This window comes from Tamandua tetradactyla, chromosome 5, assembly GCF_023851605.1.
Source record: "Tamandua tetradactyla isolate mTamTet1 chromosome 5, mTamTet1.pri, whole genome shotgun sequence".
Lineage (NCBI taxonomy): Eukaryota > Metazoa > Chordata > Mammalia > Pilosa > Myrmecophagidae > Tamandua > Tamandua tetradactyla.
The window spans coordinates 100,525,422-100,544,032 of record NC_135331.1 but is presented as its reverse complement, the minus strand read 5'-3'; the positions used below and the strand labels follow the sequence as shown (position 1 = coordinate 100,544,032).

The 18,611-nt window shown below is 49.1% G+C and overlaps 2 protein-coding genes across 3 annotated transcripts; both read right to left on the bottom strand.

The window, feature by feature from the left end:
* Window positions 1–1,365: 1,365 nt before the first annotated feature.
* Window positions 1,366–9,124, bottom strand: CNPY3 (canopy FGF signaling regulator 3). 2 transcript variants are annotated; one of them, XM_077161840.1, is made up of 6 exons: window positions 8,720–9,098; window positions 5,310–5,433; window positions 4,542–4,638; window positions 2,906–3,028; window positions 2,551–2,668; window positions 1,366–2,211 (listed from the first exon to the last, which is right to left on the bottom strand). In XM_077161840.1, the coding sequence occupies exons 1-6, from the start codon at window positions 8,871–8,873 to the stop codon at window positions 1,991–1,993; spliced, it is 837 nt and encodes a 278-aa protein (XP_077017955.1). In that variant the 5' UTR covers window positions 8,874–9,098; the 3' UTR covers window positions 1,366–1,990. The 2 variants fall into 2 exon arrangements, 1 of the variants encoding a protein (XP_077017955.1); XR_013176127.1 differs by lacking the exons at window positions 1,366–2,211; window positions 2,551–2,668 and adding an exon at window positions 4,741–4,798 and having other exon boundaries at window positions 8,720–9,124.
* Window positions 9,125–10,445: 1,321 nt separating this feature from the next.
* Window positions 10,446–15,987, bottom strand: PTCRA (pre T cell antigen receptor alpha). Its single transcript, XM_077161841.1, is given in 6 exon segments — window positions 10,446–11,771; window positions 11,774–11,910; window positions 12,556–12,600; window positions 13,416–13,729; window positions 14,118–14,184; window positions 15,930–15,987. Coding segments are annotated over 6 exon segments (906 nt in total). The 3' UTR covers window positions 10,446–11,486.
* Window positions 15,988–18,611: the final 2,624 nt, after the last annotated feature.

The window sequence follows — 18,611 nt, the reverse complement described above, 5'->3', positions numbered from 1 at the left end:
AGTAGTAGTTCTAAGCCTCGACAACCAGAGAAGCAAAAGCTTCCAGTTTGTCCCACTCTCTAGGGCTTTGATTGTCCTAACCTGGGGGAGGGGAAGAGAGCCCAAGTCCAGGCTGAGGCGGCCCCTCATTTCAGGAGCTCAGACCCCAGAGCCTCTTCATTAGATCTAAGAAACCTTCAGTGGTGCCCCTCCCTCCCCACCTGCTGGGTCCCAGCAGGGGAAGGTGAGGTGGGGTCTGTGTAGAGAGGCTCACAGACATGGGGAGGGGAAGCTTGGTCTTTGACCGTGAGGGTGCAGCTGGATGGGGGGATGTTTTCCACAATTCACTCCTTCTTAAGAAGCAAAAGCTGCTTCCTATTATCCTTCTAAAAGAGGATTGGTGCAGGGTGGGGGTGGGGGGGCACATTAAGACCGAAGAACCAAATCAGTGCAACACGAATTACACTCAGTGTCGGGTACTGCGGGGAGGTGCCCTGGCAGCTATGGGATGCATATGGAGAATACCCCATAGTGGAAGAGCCCGAGTCTGGGTCCCAGCTGTACCACTGATTAGCAGCAGGACTATCAGCATGTCACTTAAGTCTCAGATTCGTCTACAAAACGGGGCCAATACTACCCATGTCACAAGTGCATTTTAAAGATTAACATCAGTAAAACACTGGGAATGCATACAGTTGCCGTCATTGTTGCTACCACTTACCCTGACCCCGGGCCTCAGGCCTGACAGAGAAGGTGCCTGAGCCTCCCACCGCTTCTCCCCAGAGGCCAGCCTTCCGCTCCTCTCTTGGCCTCAGGGCACACTGGGTAACCAGGAGGCGTTAGTGGGGAACCCAGGTACCCCCTCCTCCAGCTCCAGGAAAGCAGAGTGATCAAGTGTGGTCACCAGGGAACAAGGTCCAAGACCAACAGGTAGGGCCAGCAGGAGATGAAAGGGTGGGGTGGGGGCTGGTGGGGTTAATAGTAAACATGCCACATAAAAAATGCGAAGGCCTTGGGGAGAGAGGAGAGGCAGAAGGGAGGGAAGGGGGGGAGGACAGCTTGGTGCCCAAGGCACAAGCACAGTCCTTCCCTGCCAGGGAGCAGGGAACAAGGGCAGCTGATGGCTGCTCCACGAGGTTCAGCTGAGGAATGGGGTCAGCACCCTGCGCTTGGCCTCAACCCATGCCCACACCTACCTACCTCACCCCCAAGACAACCCTAGGCCCACCCTGTACTTGCCAACAGGTTTGGCCTTGACAGTGGAATGGGAGCAGGCTCCTCCTTTCTCAGCTCCTAAGACTGGGAGAAGGTAAAGGGCAGGAAAAAAGCACAAAGACTCAGGGCACCTCTGAAGGGCCAAGGAGGACTCAGAAAGTGGAACAAAAATGGCCAAAAGGTTTTTACTGTGCGCACTGCACTGTGAGCCTCGGAGAGGAGGGCCAGGCAGGGTGCAAGGTGTCCGGAGGTGGGTGGACAGACGGGAGGAGCTGTGCTGTGCTGCAGTCTCACTGCCCTGTTGCGGGACGAGTGGGGGGAGGTGAAGGCTGGGTATTGCTGCAGTCTCACTGCCCTGTTGGGGGACGAGTGGGGGGAGGTGAAGGCTGGGTATTGCTGCAGTCTCACTGCCCTGTTGGGGGACGAGTGGGGGGAGGTGAAGGCTGGGTATGCCCTCCTCGTGGGCTCCTGTGAGGCTCCAGTCCTGGTGCCCAGCTCTGACACCTGCCCCCTCCAGACTTCACACTGGAGTCCTCAGCAGTCCTGAAACAGCATGGCCAGCCTCAAGCCCATGACAGGAGAGAAATGCTTGGCAGAGGGAAAAGGCAAGCACAAGCTGACCGCTGTTGTTTTGAGTTCTCCTGGGGGCTTGTGTCTTTCCTTGAGCCCAGGCAGAGAGGAAACTTTCCCAAGTTGGGAAAACTGTCTTTGCCTGCCGGAGCCATGTCCCAAGCTCTTTAGTTTTTAGTCAGGGGTCTCTTGCTACACCTTTGGTGCAGGGGCTGCTGGGTTAGACTCAAAGCTCATCAGGGGGGCTGTGTGTGAGGGGGGATGCCTCCTGAACGCCCTCATCCTCCTCGGGGCCAGGGTCTTCCTCGAGGCCGCCCAGCTCCTTCCTCTGTTTGCCGCTGCCGCTGCCACCTGCTGCCCTGGCCCTGCGGCCCTTCTTCTTGGACTCCTGCCCTCCCAGGGCGGCCGTGTCCCCCTTCTTGCCAGACCACTGCTCCGCCAGGCAACCTGGGGTGAGGAGGGGAGACTCTCAACGGAGGCGCCTCAGGACTGGTTTGCGGGTGAGGAGCACTGGGTGAGGAGCACTGAGTGGGAGCAACTGGAATCGACACCCCCACTCCCTCCCCTCCTGTGGCCCACAGGCTCCTCTGCAGGCAGCAAGGGTTCTGCTAGCACCGGGCTTCAGGGCCTCTTCCCTCACCATGTCCTGTCACTCTCCCCGAGGCAGAGATCCCAGGATTCCTCTAGTTCATTTTCATTCCCTCCCTACCCACCTCCCTGCGGGGCAGCAGACAATAAAGCCACCGCAGGCCAGCCCGCCCTGCCTTGGCCTCCCCTCACACTCACTGGTGTCCTTGCCCTTCAGCACGTGGTTGGCGCAGAGAAACTGAGTCAGGTCCTCCTCCTGGTGGTTTCTGTACCAGTCCTCGATCACCTCCTCGAACTCTTCCACCAGCACGTCGCACTATTAACCACAACACCTCCCATTGGCAAAGCCCAAGCACCCAGAAGAGCTCATTTGAGCCTCACCACCCACGGCGAGATAAGCAGGTATTTGTGACTCTCTTAAGGAAACTAAAGGCAGAGAGGTGAAACGACTGATCACAGTCTCCCAACTCCTGGTGGCCCTTTGCAGGCCCAGACTCAATCCCCACCAGGCCCCACTGGGCTCAGCAGCTTCTGAGGGCTGAAAGGCCCGTACCTGCTTCTTGAGGTCAGCCACCTCTGCAGAGGTCTCGTTCCATAGCTCGTAGGGGATGTCCATCACCACCTTGACCCCTTTGTGTACCAGGTTGTGTAGAGTCTCAAAGGTCTCTGACATGCCCTGGAAGAGGCAAACAGACATGGGGAGGGAGAACCACCTTCTCTACCTGCCTCCCTCCTCTCCTGGGTACTGGAAGCCTGAGGACCCAGCTCTGAGAAGCAAGGACCCCCTAAGGCTTCTTACCCTTGGTCTAACCTAACTCTCTCCCCTCTCCTATGCCTGTCTTTCACAACGCCTCTGCACACACATGCACACACGCACACACACGCACACACGCGCACACACACACACACACACACACGCCCTGCCTCCCCACACCTCATCTTTTCAAAGAGATCTTCTGTTTGTTACCCTCAGGCCCTACTTTTTGTCTGAACTATTCCTCTTCTAGGAATTAAAAGTTTGTCTTGGCCTTTCCGCTCACTGTGGCTGGGTACACTCACTTCTCCACAGGCCCACTCCCTACACCTGTGTCTTTCCTTGGTGGGAAGAAGGCACAGCCAGGCAGGAAGGGCCCTTTCTTCTGGTAAAAATCTCTCTCCTAGCATCCCAGATCTACTCCTCAGAGACAACACACTACCCATTTCCTGAGCTTTTCTGGAGATGATTCACACAATTCAAGCAAATACATTCATAAAAAATATCATCCCCTTCCATGACCCTGCTTTTTACACAGTGTATCATACATACTATTCTGGACCTTGCCTCTTCTTGGAGTTCATTTCAGTTCAGTTCACAAAGAGCTACCTCATTCTTTTTTTTTTTTCACAACTGCATAATCGTATATCAAATGGCTATATCAATTTATTTCACTACTCTTCTGTTGGTGGAAAGTATTTAAAATATTTTTATATTAAAGCAAACACAGCCTTATTAATGAGTGTAAAATTCATACAAATTTTACAGATAAACCTAAGAATTCTGCTGCTTGCGACTATGTATACCCTTAGATCTCCCAGGGGTTTATAACCAATCTCCTTTGCCAGAAGGGTACTTAGGTGGAAAACTGTGGGCAGCAATTGTCCTTTTGAGTGCCAGGCCCTGAAGATACAGAGACAAGGCTTCTTTAAGAAGCTAATTCTCCCAGGGAGAGAAACATTTGTGTATACAGTAAATTAAAGGTGTCATGGGCACCCAGATGGGGATCCACGTGGGTGCCGTGTGGGCCCAGAGGAAGGAATGGGCAATCACTACCCCCAAAATGTCTTCTGATATCTCCCCTAACTCCTCCTCACTCTGCATATTCCAGACCTGCTTGGTTCTTCCTACTCAAGCATTTAGGTCCCAATGGGGGCTGCCATCCTGGGCAACTTCTGCCTGTGTCCGAGCCAGAGGCACGACCCTGATGGGCAGGTCCAAGTCATCATGAATGTTCCCAATGCCACTCAAATCTCAGGCCTCTCAGGACGGGAGGGGGAGCTGAGAGTGAAAATGGCAATCAATAAGGAATGGGAAGAGGACAAGAAGAGAGACTTTGAGGGCATGACCTTCAAGCTGCACCCATACCAGCAGACACACTTAGATACAGGAAGGCCAGGCACCAGAGGGGCTGAAGGACAAGCATAAACCCAACCTTGGCAAACCGGTTGCTTCCGGTCCTCTCCTTGTGCAGGCTATAGTCCAGGAGCCTCTTGCAAATGGTCTCAGTGACTTCAATTAACCGTAAGTCCCTGCCGAGACAGCAGCACAAGAGGAACTGAGTTCCCCTCCTAGCCCCAGAGGTTAGTGTCCTGTCCCTCCAACCTTGCTGCCCCAGGACCTATGCATCTCACCACCAGGAAGCCAGAGCTGGGAGGAAGACAGGCCATCTGGTCTGGGGGCTCTGAAATGCTGGAACATGGACCAGAGAGACAAAATCTTAATGGGTCTAAGGCAAAACAATGAAAATAAGGAATTTTTTATAAAGCTAAGTGATTTAGTATTCAGATTTTTAGTAAAACAAAATGCATCAATTCTGATGTTAAAATAGTGTTTCATTTTGAAAGGATGATCATAGCTGATGAAAGTTTTTTGTTTTTGATATTTATACCTGGTGGCATAAATAGTCAGTAATCCTATGACACCAACATCTTTAAAAACTGCATTGGCCCATGAAATCCAAGAGTCTGTACATCACTGAGATAGTTTAACAGTCTTGCTTTGACAGAGCAATCTGAAGCTCAAAGGAATGAAGGAATTCATGAAGTTCACACAAGTAGCTGGGGGTGGAACCACTGGGCAAATTCTGGTGTCTGTTAGAGCTGCTTCCTTTGTGGTGGGTTTGCCTCGCTGCAAGGGAGACGGGAACTCTGAGCCCCAGAAGCCTCCAGACATAAAGCCAGTAAGACGCCAGTTCACTTACGATTTGGTATATTTCACTCCGGAGGCCTTGCGATCCAGGATGCCATAGCCTGTGCCAATCACCTCCTTGGTCTTGCCAGTCTCCTCAAAGGCTGACTTCAGCTCCACCGCGACATATTTACACACTGCGGGAGGAGGCACAGCACCGCTCACTGAATGCACGTGGGCCCCTAAATGGACCAGAATCCAGCAAAACAGACCCAGGTGGGCATCCTCTCCCAGGCTGGGCTGTGTCAACACTGAAGGCAGGGAAGCAGTTACGACCGCTGCCAAACAGAGTTCGTTGTGTAAAAATGTGGCTTCAAGATCCAGTGCCCCATTTTCACTCTTGGTCCTTACTGACTTCATCTCTTTTCTCCTCATCTTTTCTACTTGAAAACATTTCAAACATACAGAAATACTGACGGGGTATGATGAATAACTATGTATCTTCCACTAGTTAAATATTCTCCACTGGTATTCAACAACTGTGAATGATCTGCTACAATCTCTCCAATAAATAACACTTACACTGTTTTGGCTAAACCATTTGGGAAACCATAAGGTGCAGACATCCTAACTTTCACCCCTAAATATGTCATCATACATCTCCTGAGAACAAAGACCTTTTTCTATATAACCATAAAACAATTATGACACGGTAATTCCAACATCACCAATACTAAGCCCATATTCAAATTTCCCCAAAATGTCTTTTATGGCTATTTATTACTTGATTTCACACGCTGCTCCAATACCAGCTTTCTATTTCTACCAAGTTAATTTGCTCCATTCGCTCCTGAGACCTGGTTCCCACCATACTGCACAGACTTCCTCATTTCCTCCAGCCCTTCCTCAAACAGTTATTAAGCAACTCCTACGTGGCAGGCACTGCCTGAGGATACAGAGATGAAAAGGTCCCTCATAGACTACAGAGAAGTGCAAACAAGTAATCTACCACCACAGGAGGAGATGCCACTGCAGGTATGAGATGCCTGAGGCCTTAGGGAAATTGCTTAACGCTCTCTTGGGGCTTCTCTGTCGTTTCTCCCAAGCTGGTCTTAAAAGCCCTCTCCCACTCTGGGCTATTGCCACCCATCCTTGATTTCTGCAGTATCCAAACTCTCCCTAAGAGCCTTCAGTCATCTCACATGTCTCTCTAGCTAGACTACGAGGATCCCCCAAGTGAGAATCATGTATTGGATTTCTTCTGTGTCTCCTAGTCTGCTACTCTGTGTATCTCAGATACTTGATAAATACTCCTGATGGTGGTGAAGCAGCTTCTGGTGCCTATGAATGGAATCCAGACTGCAGGCTAAATGCCACCAACACCGCAGTTAACAGCAGAGCTTGTGAGAAAAAAATTTACCACCAAAATAAAGACATCCCCCACAGACTTGCTCGCAGAAATTTTCTAACATATACATTAATTGAAGGCTTAAAGGACTTGGAACATGTGAAACTCCCCAAAATAAGCTGGTTATCTCAGAGTCTGAAGTGAATGAAGGCATCTTACCTCTCTGGCTCTCTACCCAGGACCATCTGGGCTCCCTCCCCTTTTTCGTCCTGTACTCTGTGAAAGCTCATCATTTTTCTGGCTCATCTGGCCCCTTCTCCTACCCCCTCAATGTACAGTATTTCAAGCCTGAGGGGTCGGAACATCCTTTCTCTCCTATACCCATCAACCACAAGCTTGCTTCCCAACTCTTCCAAAACGTATCTCCTCAAGACCCCCTCTGGGAATCCCACCCAGAAAGAGACTCATGGCACAGACTCCAGACCCTCACAATCCACCCACTCTTTCTCTGGGCAGGTTCTCCTTCTTCTGTGCCGAGGCCTGTTCCACTCAGGCTACCGAGCTAGGAGGCAGCCTTTTTGGGCCAAGAAATAGTCAGCATTTAATAATGAAGGTGTAATATCAATATATAAAATAAAAACAGAAATAATTAAGAGGAGCCTAAGGGATGGAGTCTGCCTAGCCATCCTGCGACTGAAAATACCTTTTAAATTAATCTTCATTGATTACCTACAAAATGAAGTTGGACTAGAATGATCGCTAAGATCCTTGCCAGCTATTATGCCTCCTAAAGGAAATAAATTTGACCTTCTTAGATTATAAGAAAAATAAGAGAAATAGTAGGGGCTCTTTGGTATCAAAATACCTTAGAAAATAAAGAGAAGAGGAAGTGTAACTTATAAAGGATATCAAACAAGCGTGAAAGGAAAGCATCACAACCCTCCAACTGTCTATTTAAGAGAGTGAGGGAGAGGCACAAGCTAGAATCCATACTAGGAGCCTTAACAGTGAGGTCAGCTCATCTCTGGGACATACCACTTTTAATCTCTCAAATGGAAAGATTATGGGTCCCAAACCATCCCATCTACTTCTCAGTGCTCAGGGAACATCTGGCCTGCCTTCGGCTTTGATAAGATGAAATGGATTTACAGTCACCCTTCTGGGGGGTGTGGCCTAGGGCTAGAGAAATCAGAAGGAAGAAGCAAATAAAAATCTGAAGCTAAAAGTGAGAAATGGAGGGGAGGAAGAACGGGTAGGTCCTTCACAGTCCTAGCCTGCTTTCTCTCTCTCTCTCTCTCAAATCCAAACCTCCACCCTATTTCATTGAGCCTCAACCCTTTCTCCATATTCTTAAAAATCTTCTTCTCTCAAAAAGTTCCCTCAGGCTCTATTTTTCCCCTCAAAGTGATCCCTTAGGCCTCAGATGCTCCAAACACACCCACAGGCCATTTCAACCTCCACACTCAGCAATTTGGTACCTCCAGATACTGGCCCTTCTTACACCCCCTCCCATATTCTCAATTCATTCCAAAAACACTCACTGAGTGCTCACCAGGCACTGTGTAAACTGGATAGCTAAGACAAAATCCCTGACCCCAAGGAGTACACAGTTTAATGGGGGAGAAAAACAATTAGGCAGATTAGGTTAGCATGAAGCATGAAAGTACAAAAGGAAGAGTCTCAAGTTCTTCCTCCAACACAGTCATATGGAACTTTTCAGTTCCTCAAACCCTTGCTTTGCTTCTTAACCTGCAGGCCTCTGCATCTGCGGTTTCTTCTGAGTTGGGGCCCTTTCTTTCCACTGCTCTTCATCTAACTCCTAATTACTCTTCAGGCTTCCATTAGAAGGAGCCTTTCCTGACTCTTCTCTATACCAGCCTGCGTCCACCCCCCACTTTCCCTCTCACGGCATCTACTACCCTGGTTTACAATTGCTTGCTTGTTTTTATCAATTTGTGAGCTCCAGGAGGATTGAGACCGCACCTCTCGGGCCAGGCACACAGTATGTTCAATGGATGAAGAAATTCTCCAACAAGAGCTCAGCACCTTCCACCCCCAAGACCCTTCCCCGCAAACCCAGTCCTTTGAGCCCCGCCCCCCTGGCAGATTACGCCCCGCAGGCCCCGCCCCCTCACCTTCGCATTTGCTGGGCAGTCGAACCCAATCAGTCTCCTCGGCTCCGGCCTGGCTCGGGCCAAGGTCCGGGATCAGCAGCAGCAGCAGTAGCAGGTAGGCGAGCAGCAGGCAGCGGGAGCCGGGCGTGGGCGCGAGCTGAGGCAGCGTCTCCATGGTCCAGCCGGGCCCGACCCGAGCGGACCCGGAGTCGCTTCCTGCAGTGGCTCGCGCTGGACAGACTCCGCGAGCAGCTTCCGTGACAGCACACGTGCCTCGGCGTCACCACGGCAACTGCGAGTCCCTCGCCAGCACCCCTCCTCTGGCCGCCTTAGCCCGCCTTAGCCCGCCCTCAAAGCCGACTAAGGCCCACAGACGACGTAGCCAAATGGGCTATGCCCGGGTTCTCCATCTGGCGAATGGAAGGGCGAGCCCCTTTCGGCCTTGGCCAATGAGAGAACGGATGGCGTCTTCAGCGACCTATGGCAACGTGTCTTCGCAATCTTAAAAGGAGGCCTGGGAGAGTCTGGAGAACCAGGCCCAGAGGGGAAATGGGTGTCTAGGCCTAGTGGGAGGAGGTCGGGCGCGCTGGTCCTAGGAAGATACAGGAAGGATAGTCTCCGTAGCCTTCTCCGCCTCCTTTGATATCATTTTCCTGCTGGGGTCAATTATAAGGCAGCAAACCTTTCCTGAGCATCAGTTTTTAAAATTTTATTATTATTGTCATTATTGTTTGCACTGCCATCACTCTGGTAAGCGCTGTGGGTGTGACCAGGACGACTCAGCCTCCAGCTTTCAAGCCGCTTTCTTGGTGCCTAGTCATCCTAGACTTGTCCCTATGCTAGACTTGCCTGTTGTTGGGAAGCCCAAGTCGGTTAATGGCCTATCTGGCAGTTCCTAAGGTTTTCAGGCATTAATCTTCTTCTTCGTATATAATCTTGGTTCATATTACTTATTTATTCGTTATTTAGTTCTTTGGGTTCTAAGCTATCTGAGGAGGGACTTGGCAATTCTTGCCTTTCTCTTCTACCTCTTCAGGAAGGTCAAGGTTCCTGGCACAAGGAAATGCTCCTTAAGACCCCAATCTGCTGCATCATCAAGACAGGTATCCTCTGGATTTTGGGGGCTGCTTCAGGCTGCGCCTGAGCTCAGTGTCCTATGGACACACAAAGACCAGGGCTGATGCTTTGGGAAGTTGTCTGCAAGTTGCATTTTTTGCTCATAAAACTTTTGTTCCCTAGTGTCTTAAGAAGTTTCCTTCTCAGAGGCACAATATTTATGCTATTTTTGAAGGCTTAAAAGGATTAAGGCCCAGCTCTTTGACTTGACGTTTCCTGATCTTAGTTTCAAAACAGAAAACAACTGTGTCCGTAAGAAGGCACTTTTTTGGTGGGAGGGGGTGCTCAGAGCTAGGCCATGTCCCAGGAACCCTCCTGGGAAATACCATTAAGCCAGCCACAGTGGGGATTTGGGGCAGGGTGGGGAATTGGAGTAATGAAAAGCAGGAGGGCAACTGAAAGAAGCCCAGGATGGACAACAGGGCCTCTGAGAAGACATTTACTGAGGGAAGAATTAGTTTGGCAGAAGGCTTGGGCTAACAACTGGGAAGGGAAAGTGGTTGGAGAAAGTCTGAGCTATAGCTGAACCCCCTGAAACCACCTCTCCACTGTCAGGGAAGGAATAGGCCCTGTGGCGATTGTGGATAGTCATTCATCCCCAGAAGCTGTGGGACCCCCTCCCTGAAGACTTCAACAAAGAGGGGAGGAATCCGCTTATGGGCTGGCAAGAGATTGGCAGCAGAGGGAACAGCAAGAGTTTTCGTGGAACAGCAGTTGAGAGGGTACAGAGGCTCAGGAAAGCTGGGGGTGTCCGTGACATGTGTAAGGGATGTGGAGCGTTGGAGAATAATCTTCCACTCCCACCTTGGGCGTAGCTAGAGCTACACAAGAGGGAAGGAAGACTGAGGTAGGGCCACTGATCCAACAGGCAGTCCTGTGGTGCCAGGGAACTTCTGGATTCTTGTGAAGGTACCCAGGCATTCCTGGAGTGGCTACAGGAGAGGAATACTCAGAAATGGCTGGATTTCCTTCCAGAGCTAGGGAACACGGGAACACAGGTTACACTCCACTGGGGGAGCCACATATACTATCAGTGTAAGAACCCTCTTTACTATCAGGCTCAGAGTTGCTGCTCAGTGAATATTTGTCAAATGAATAATGACCATTAACTGATTAATAACATGTAAGTTTGGAATTACCATCCACGCTCTTGGGCATTGGACATGATCCTGTTACCTGGGAATCCTGGCTCTGTTCACTTCTGTCGAGTCTGTACAAGGCTTCCCGTCAGTCCCAGCACCCCACCTTCCTGGGCTCCTGGACTGCCTGCCCTGATCTCTCATAGGGGTTAGGTCACAGTGAGGAGACAGAGGGGGAAGGAGAGTGAGGTGGGACAGCATTCTCTCCAAGCCCCAGTCCATGCCACAGTCCCCAGATTCTCACCTCCAGGAAGCTCTCTTCCTCAAGGGAGCCTTCCCAGATTTCTGCCTCCTCTAAATCTGCCAGATTCCCTCTTCCCAGGGCAGAAATGAAGATTCTTTTCATTTGCTTGTATCACTTAAGTTCTCCTTTAATTGCTCTCAGGTATCCAAGTCCAAGTGTCTGTGTGGATCGCCACCCTCAAGGGGCTCCTGGTCTGGTGGAGGAAACAGCTTTTTCCCTGAGAATGCCCTCAATATGAGAGGGGAGCCAGAGCCCGGCCAGGGAACTCCAGTCTGTAGGAGGAGACAGGTCATGCACAGATGACTGGAGACTTGGGGAAGGAATACTGAGGTTGGATCATGAGCACCTGGCCCAAGCCGGATGGGTGGAGAACGTCCCCTTCTCCCAGATTGAGCTCCTGGGACCGTGATCCGCACGGAGGCCTGTGAACCCGGAAGCCAGTCCCGGGGCCGCAGCGCGGTCCCTCGGTCAGCGTTGTGAAGTCCAGACGGCGACGGCTGAGGGTTCTCAGACCGGCGGAGGCGGCGGGAGGCACAGGTGGCCGGTCCGCGGAGCCCTGGGGGACGTGGGGAGCCCGGGGCCCCCAGGGGGAGGTGCCTCGGCAGGCGCGCGCAGGGCGCGGACGCGGCTGCAGGTCAGCAGCACGTCAAACAGCAGCAGTTTGAAGAGCAGCAGTCGCAGCGCCGCCAGCCGCAGGGCCCAGCTTGGCATCCCTGCGGAAGAAGGGGCAGGTGGACCTCAGCCCCACCCAGAGGAGAGTGTTCACCCGGGAAGGGGTGCCTTGCCCCTGGCCTTGCCATTTGCCCTTCCCCTTGCCGTTCGCCCTTCCCCGTTGTGTTCTCCTCCTCCAGGGAAAGTTCTTGCAGGTGTCTAACCTCAGTTCTTTCTCCAACAACCAGGGCGATGTAGGCCAGGCAGAAATTAGAATCTGATGCAGAAAAGAGTAACCAACTTAAAATTCTCAATTTGATCAGGAAGTAGGGCTGGACCGGAACAGGGATCTCATGACTCCCTGTCCAATGCTCTTTCCACCACCCCAGACAGTCTTCCATTTACACAAAGCTCTAATGCATAGGCTGCCCATCTGGGCTGCCCAAGGAGGGCGTCCTGTTAACTCTCAACTGTGCTTCTTAACTGGTGTCCAGAGATTAGGCTGGGATCAGAGGCTCCACCCCATTTTATTCGTGGCCAGACTGAGGCCCAGGATGGCCATTGCCCCAACTCAGCAAGGCAGCCTCTTCAGGGGATACCCACCAAACCCTAGAGGAGGCCCATCAGGTCGGGACTGAACACTCCACCTTCCAGGGCCCAGGGTGCTGGCCTGCAGCCCATGAAGCTTCCCGTCCCCAAGTACTCACCCCTGAGAGGCTCCTGGATGCAGGTCCTGGCTGAGGACGCATCTCCTGCCAGCCAAGGAGAAGGGAGTGAGTCCTTTGGGATAGGGTGTGTGCTCTGGAGGGAGCATCTCCACATTCCCAGTACTCTGCCCAGGTCCGGCACAGAGCCGGTGCTCAGGGCGTGTTGGATAAATGGACAAATGATCCAGCAGCAGGAAGGCTCAGCCCATTTGCTGCAATTCCCTAAAAGACTTCCCTCGCTCCTGGCCATGCCTTGTTCTGTGCCCCAGGGAAGCTGAGGTGCCTTAGCGCTTTCAGACAAGGAATCAATTTTCTTAGCAGCATTCTTTGGAAGGCAGGACATTTATTCAACATTCTCATATGGAAGAAGACAAAAATGAGATAATCCAGAAAGAGGAAGTCAGTCATCTGATCAGTAAGAACAATAGCTGACTTCTCTGTACCTCTGTTTTCCCATCTTTAAAATGGGAATAATATGACCTACCTCCTAAATGTAAAGTGTCTTGATTAGTGCCTGGCACAGAGTAAACACTCAATAAATGATGGCTATTTATAATTGTAATTATCGTTTGATCCTTAGTGGGTGATAAATGTATATATAGGGTGATATATTTCTTAACCATAGGATACAGGGGGCATTATTATCTCTTAGAAGTAACGCAGCAGCACTGAGATTTGAAACATGTTACAGCTGCAAATCCCTGGATTCATGGTCCTGAGGCCACCCTGCTCCAGGCAACATCTGACCTGGATAGTCTACACTAGGACCTCTTCGTACCCTGTGACCTAGAGCCTGCCCTCCCGCTACATTCTGGTTTCAGGGTACAGAACATCTACAGGGGCTCAAACCGTGTCCCCACCTGATAGCTGTAGGGGCTGTGTGCTCCAGCCAAGGCCATCAGCCCCAGGCCCGGTATGGCAAACCAAAGGTTCCCAGGCTGCCACCTCCTTGGAGGGCAGGGAGAGCTGAGCCAAGCTAGTCCAGGTGCCATCTGCTGCTGGGGAAGGGCCATAGGTGAAGGCGTCCAGTAAGCTGCCATTGCCAGCAGAGAACCAGATGGGGCTGTCAAGGCCAGAGGGTGCAACATCGAGGACCAAGCACACCACCAGTGTCTGCTGTTTCCCATCCACCAGAAATGTGATTGGTGGGGCCAGAAAGGGGAAGGGCGTAGCACTCACACCTGCAAGAGAGCACACATGGGGCTGGGGGGCTGGGGGGTGGGCTAGATCAGTCCATGCCCTCCCAAGTCAATATCTCATTCTAGAATGGGGTTCTGGGTTTCTATCCACCCATTTACCTATCCTTTCATCCACTCAACCATCCCTCCCTTCTTACATAGACCGTGTAACCATCCTTCTTTTCCTCCATCTCTCTATCTATCCATCCATCCATCCATCCATCCACCCATCCATCCATCCATCTTTTCTTGCTACCTTTCATCTACATCTGTATATCAATCCATCTGTCTTATCATATTTGAGCCCTTTTCTGTACCTGGCATATTGAGTAAAATACTTCCCCTGCCCTCAAGGAACTGCTTGGGAAGGACAGATGTACAAACATAATCCCATAATGTGCCAAGCTCGGGAAAGTGGATATCTCTGGGAAGGAAAGGAAGAAAATAGGATCTGGAATGCAATCGAAGGGGGCTTCAAATGTATCCATAACTTTTTTTGGTGGTGGAGGGGGCGGTGCATGGTCTGGGAATTCAACCTAGATCTCCTGCATGGAAGGCAAGTATTCTCCCACTGATCCACCCCTACACCCAATACCTTTTTGTTTCTTTAAAAAAAGATCCAATTCAAAAGCGGCAAAATGTTAACATTTGTTAGATCTGGATGAAGGGTGCGAGGATGTTTGTTTTATTATCCTCAGTCCTTTTCTGTAGGTCTGTATTATTTCGTAATTTAAAAAACAAAAATAAGTCATAAGAGTACTGCAAACACTTTCCTATATTTTCTAGAATAGTTCTGGCTCTCCATGATCATATTCTTTTCAATAAAGGTGAGATTTAGAACAAAATGTTATTTTGAATATTTGGATATTTTCCACAGGAATAAAATCTCAAAGGTTAAAACCTACAGATTTGCAGGATGTATCAAGTGCAGCCAGGCTCGAGAAATGTTCCAGGGTATAGGGAAGAATGCCAGAGAGTTTGGTGGGGAGGTGAGGTCAAATAACTGACTAAGGAGTACGTGTCTGGTACTTGGACAAGTCAGGATTTGAACTCGGGTCTGTGTGACTCGAAATCCCATGATTGTTCGCTGTATCTTGAACAATAACTAAGATTTGGCCACATGACTAACTCCAGTTAATTTACTCAGTCTCAATTATCCCATGAATTGGGGATAATAGCAGTCCAATAAAATTGTTGTATACAGTGAAGATCATAAATGTAAAATGCCCTGTCATTATCATTATGCTTAATATTAAAATTAATATTAATAGGGTATTGCAAACAAAGGAAGCAGAGAAGGCTGGGAGTGAACTTCAGGCCTCTCAGTGTCCTGAGATTTTTCAGTTGTATTGAAAGAGACTCCCGAAGTTGAGTTCAGCTTCCACCTCCTACATGCAGTCTCTCAGGATTGCTCCTGCTCACCCTGGCTGCTTCTTTCCCAGAGCTCAGGCCTCCTGCCATGGACTCTCCCTGTTCCACCAGGCTGTGGTCTTTCTCCCTGGGGAGAGAGAGCCAGTAACATGCTACGGGCCAGCTTTAGATTAAAGAGACTTCCTGACCCAAAGGCCAAGGATCTGTCCCCCTCACACCTATACAAATATGCACATGCTTCCAGATGAAGCTGGAGTTTTTGCTTCGAAACATTAGCCCTTGGTCCCAGCTTTGAGTTTTGAGGGGCTGGGGGTGGAAACCGTTGGGAAATCACCAAGGCCTTAGGATCTCTCCTGAGAGCCCACTGAGATAAGAGGGAGCTGGGAGTGAACATGAGACACCCTGAGGCTATTGGAGTAGGGCACTGTGAGGGAAAAGGGCCAAGGCAGGAAGGACAGGGCAAGACCTCTCAGTGTTGCCAATGTCCCATCACTCCATCTTGCATAACACAGTCTGGCTATCCTGTCCCCAACCCCCACGGACAGCCATTCAACTTCCTCTTATTTTTCTATTCCTCCATGAGGCGACTGCCTGCCCGACCAACACTGTGGACTCCAGGCAAGCAGTACTGGGGTCCCAGAACGAGGTAGTTGGGGGTGGAGGACAATGGAAAAAGAGATGATGGGCTTCTGTATGGATAGCCCCAGGGACTCTCAGATTGCTCTTGTCCTCCCCCCTGCATGCCACCCATACCTAGGACGCCCAGAGTGAGGGGGTGAGCTTGGGCAGACTAACGGGAGACAGGGAGGCAGGGAGGGGGCTCACCTGTGGGCAAGGCTGAACATCCGAGGGCCAGGAGAAGTAGCAGCCAAGGCCCAGCCATGGCCCACCCGGGAGGATGCAGGACTGAGCTGCAGACCTGAGGTGCAAGCTGGAGGAGGTGGCGCCCACAAGACTGCCTCCCAGGCCCCAGCCCCAGCTGCACCTCAGCTGCTCCACCACACAGCCGTTTCCTTGGGTGAGGGGCCCCTCCCACCCCCACCCTGGCCTCCAAACCCGATCCTTTCTCACAGGCCAGGGTACTCAGGGTGCCACTCGCACGACAGGAACCAGATGCCTGCCCTCCCTTCCATCTAGAGAACATTCTGCAGTCTGCAAAGTCTTTTCCTGGTGACTGGTCCTGGGAGAGAGCAACTGCCATCTGTAGGACACAGGACACCAGGCAGGGTATCAAGGGCTTGACATACAGCACTTCATTTGGTCCTCCCAACCACCCTGAGTTCTATTCACAAATGAGGCAACTGAGACTCAGAGAGGTTGAGTGATCTGTCTGAGGACACAGAGCCAACAGATGGCAGAGCCAGGGCTTGAACTGTTTCCTTATGGTTGGGCTTATCACAGCCAAGAAATGACCCAATAAACTTCTCCTGATGTGGTTACAAATTCTTTTTTAAAACAAACCTTTTATATAACAAAATAAGGTATCAGTGGCTAAGAGAATTCAAATACAGTCAAGAGGCTATTCTGGAGGCTACTCTCATGCAAGTTTCAGCTAGATACTGCTAATTGCTATGGTTTGCCAGACATCAACTAACATCATTCCTGTTAACCCTAAAGAACACCCAGGGCTCTCTCTGAGATTCCACAAAAGTCGCATGCACTAAGTTTATTTTTCAGAAACCTAAAACCTTCTAATGTTCCCTAGGCCAGGTAAGTGCTGAAACCCAGAGGTACCAGTCTCTCCAAGAACATCATCCAGTTCCATCCCCCCTATCCCATATTGTTAACACCTCTTACCTGTTTTTTGGTTTTTATGGGGGTGGTGGGGTGGCGCTGTGCTGGGAATCAAACCCAGGTCTCCCACATGGCAGGCGAGCATTCTACCTTTAAGCCACCTGTGCCCCCAGACCCCCCTTTTCAACATGAAAAAAGTTAGAATGAGCATAATCCAAATATCCTCAAGATTGGGTGAAGGAGAAGTTATAACAGAGGAGTTAGGATTTAACAAATGAGTATTACTACTGAATCATTATACTGATATTTCAGTCTTGGAGCAGTTAGAAGGAAAAACCTGAAATTGTGGAACTGGAACCAAACTTTGAAATCTGTTCTTTAGCTATTTGTTAAAATGTACTTTGATATTTATTGCTTTTTTGTATATGTGTTATATTTCACAATAAAAAAATAAATCATTTATAATTGGTTTCTTGAGGGACTCTGAAATTTCAGCAGTAACTCTCATTTTCACCCTGAAATTTCATGTCTAGGCTTACACTGTAATAAAACAAAGAATTCAATCTTTATAAGACAAAGATTCATGCACAAAGATGTTCTTTAAGTATTATTTTTAAAAAGCAAGAAATTGGCAACAACCTAAATGCTCAATACTTGGGTCAGGGTTTAATTAATTAAGGTTTAGTGCATTTATATTAACGGGTATTAGGCAGTAGCATTTAAAATTACATTTCCTGGGCAGACCGCAGTGGCTGAGCAGGTACATTTCTCGCCTGCCGTGCCAGAGACCCGGGTTCGATTCCTGGAGCCTGCCCATGCTAAATAAATAAATAAAATAAAATAAAATCACATTTCCAATGAGTTTTTTTTTCCCCCAATGAGTGTTTAATGACATATGTAGAATAGTTTGGTTAAGAGAGTGGTTTGTGAAGCCAAAATACCTGGATTTCAATGCTGATTACATTCACTTAGTAGTTGTATGATTTTCAACTAGTTACTCATTTCCCTGATTCTCAGTTCCCTCATTTGTCAAATATATTCCAAAAAGAGGTCTTGTGAGAATTAAACAAGATCATCCATGAAGAGGTCTTAGTTCTTTATACACAGTAAGAAGTCATAAATGTTCTCTCTTAGTGTATGTGCATATGTAAATACATACTGTAGAAGGTTTAAGATACAAATCTAAATAGAAAACATATACCCAGTTTTGTATAAGAAATTATTTTGTATAAATATTCCTGGAATAAAGAAGAAAAAATGTTTTCTGGGTGGCTTTTTTTTGCATCTTTATAATAGTTTATTTCTCAACATTTCTGCAGTGAACCATATTATTTTAAAATTCAGAAAATAAACACACACACACACACAGACACACATATATATATATTATAAAACCACAGATGTACCGTAGTTTATTTAGCCATTTCTTTATTGTTAGATTTTGGATTTTCAAATTTGGGACGTTGAATATCTTTGTGCATGAAGCCTTTTCCAGATTTGCCCTTAATTTTAATTTAAAAAAAATTATTAATTTCCTAAAATTAATGACTTAAAGGCCTCTATTATAAAGAGGCCTCTATTGTAAAGGAAGGTTCCCTAAAACACACTGTTACAGTAATTTATGTTCCATTACAATGTATGAGAGGCCCATTTCATCCCCACCAACACTTGTTAGTCCTTAAAAAAAAAATTCTCATTTAATATCAGTTAAAAATCTCATTTCTCTGATTATGACAGTTTCCCATTTATTGTTTCTTTTTCTGTATTGTCAAT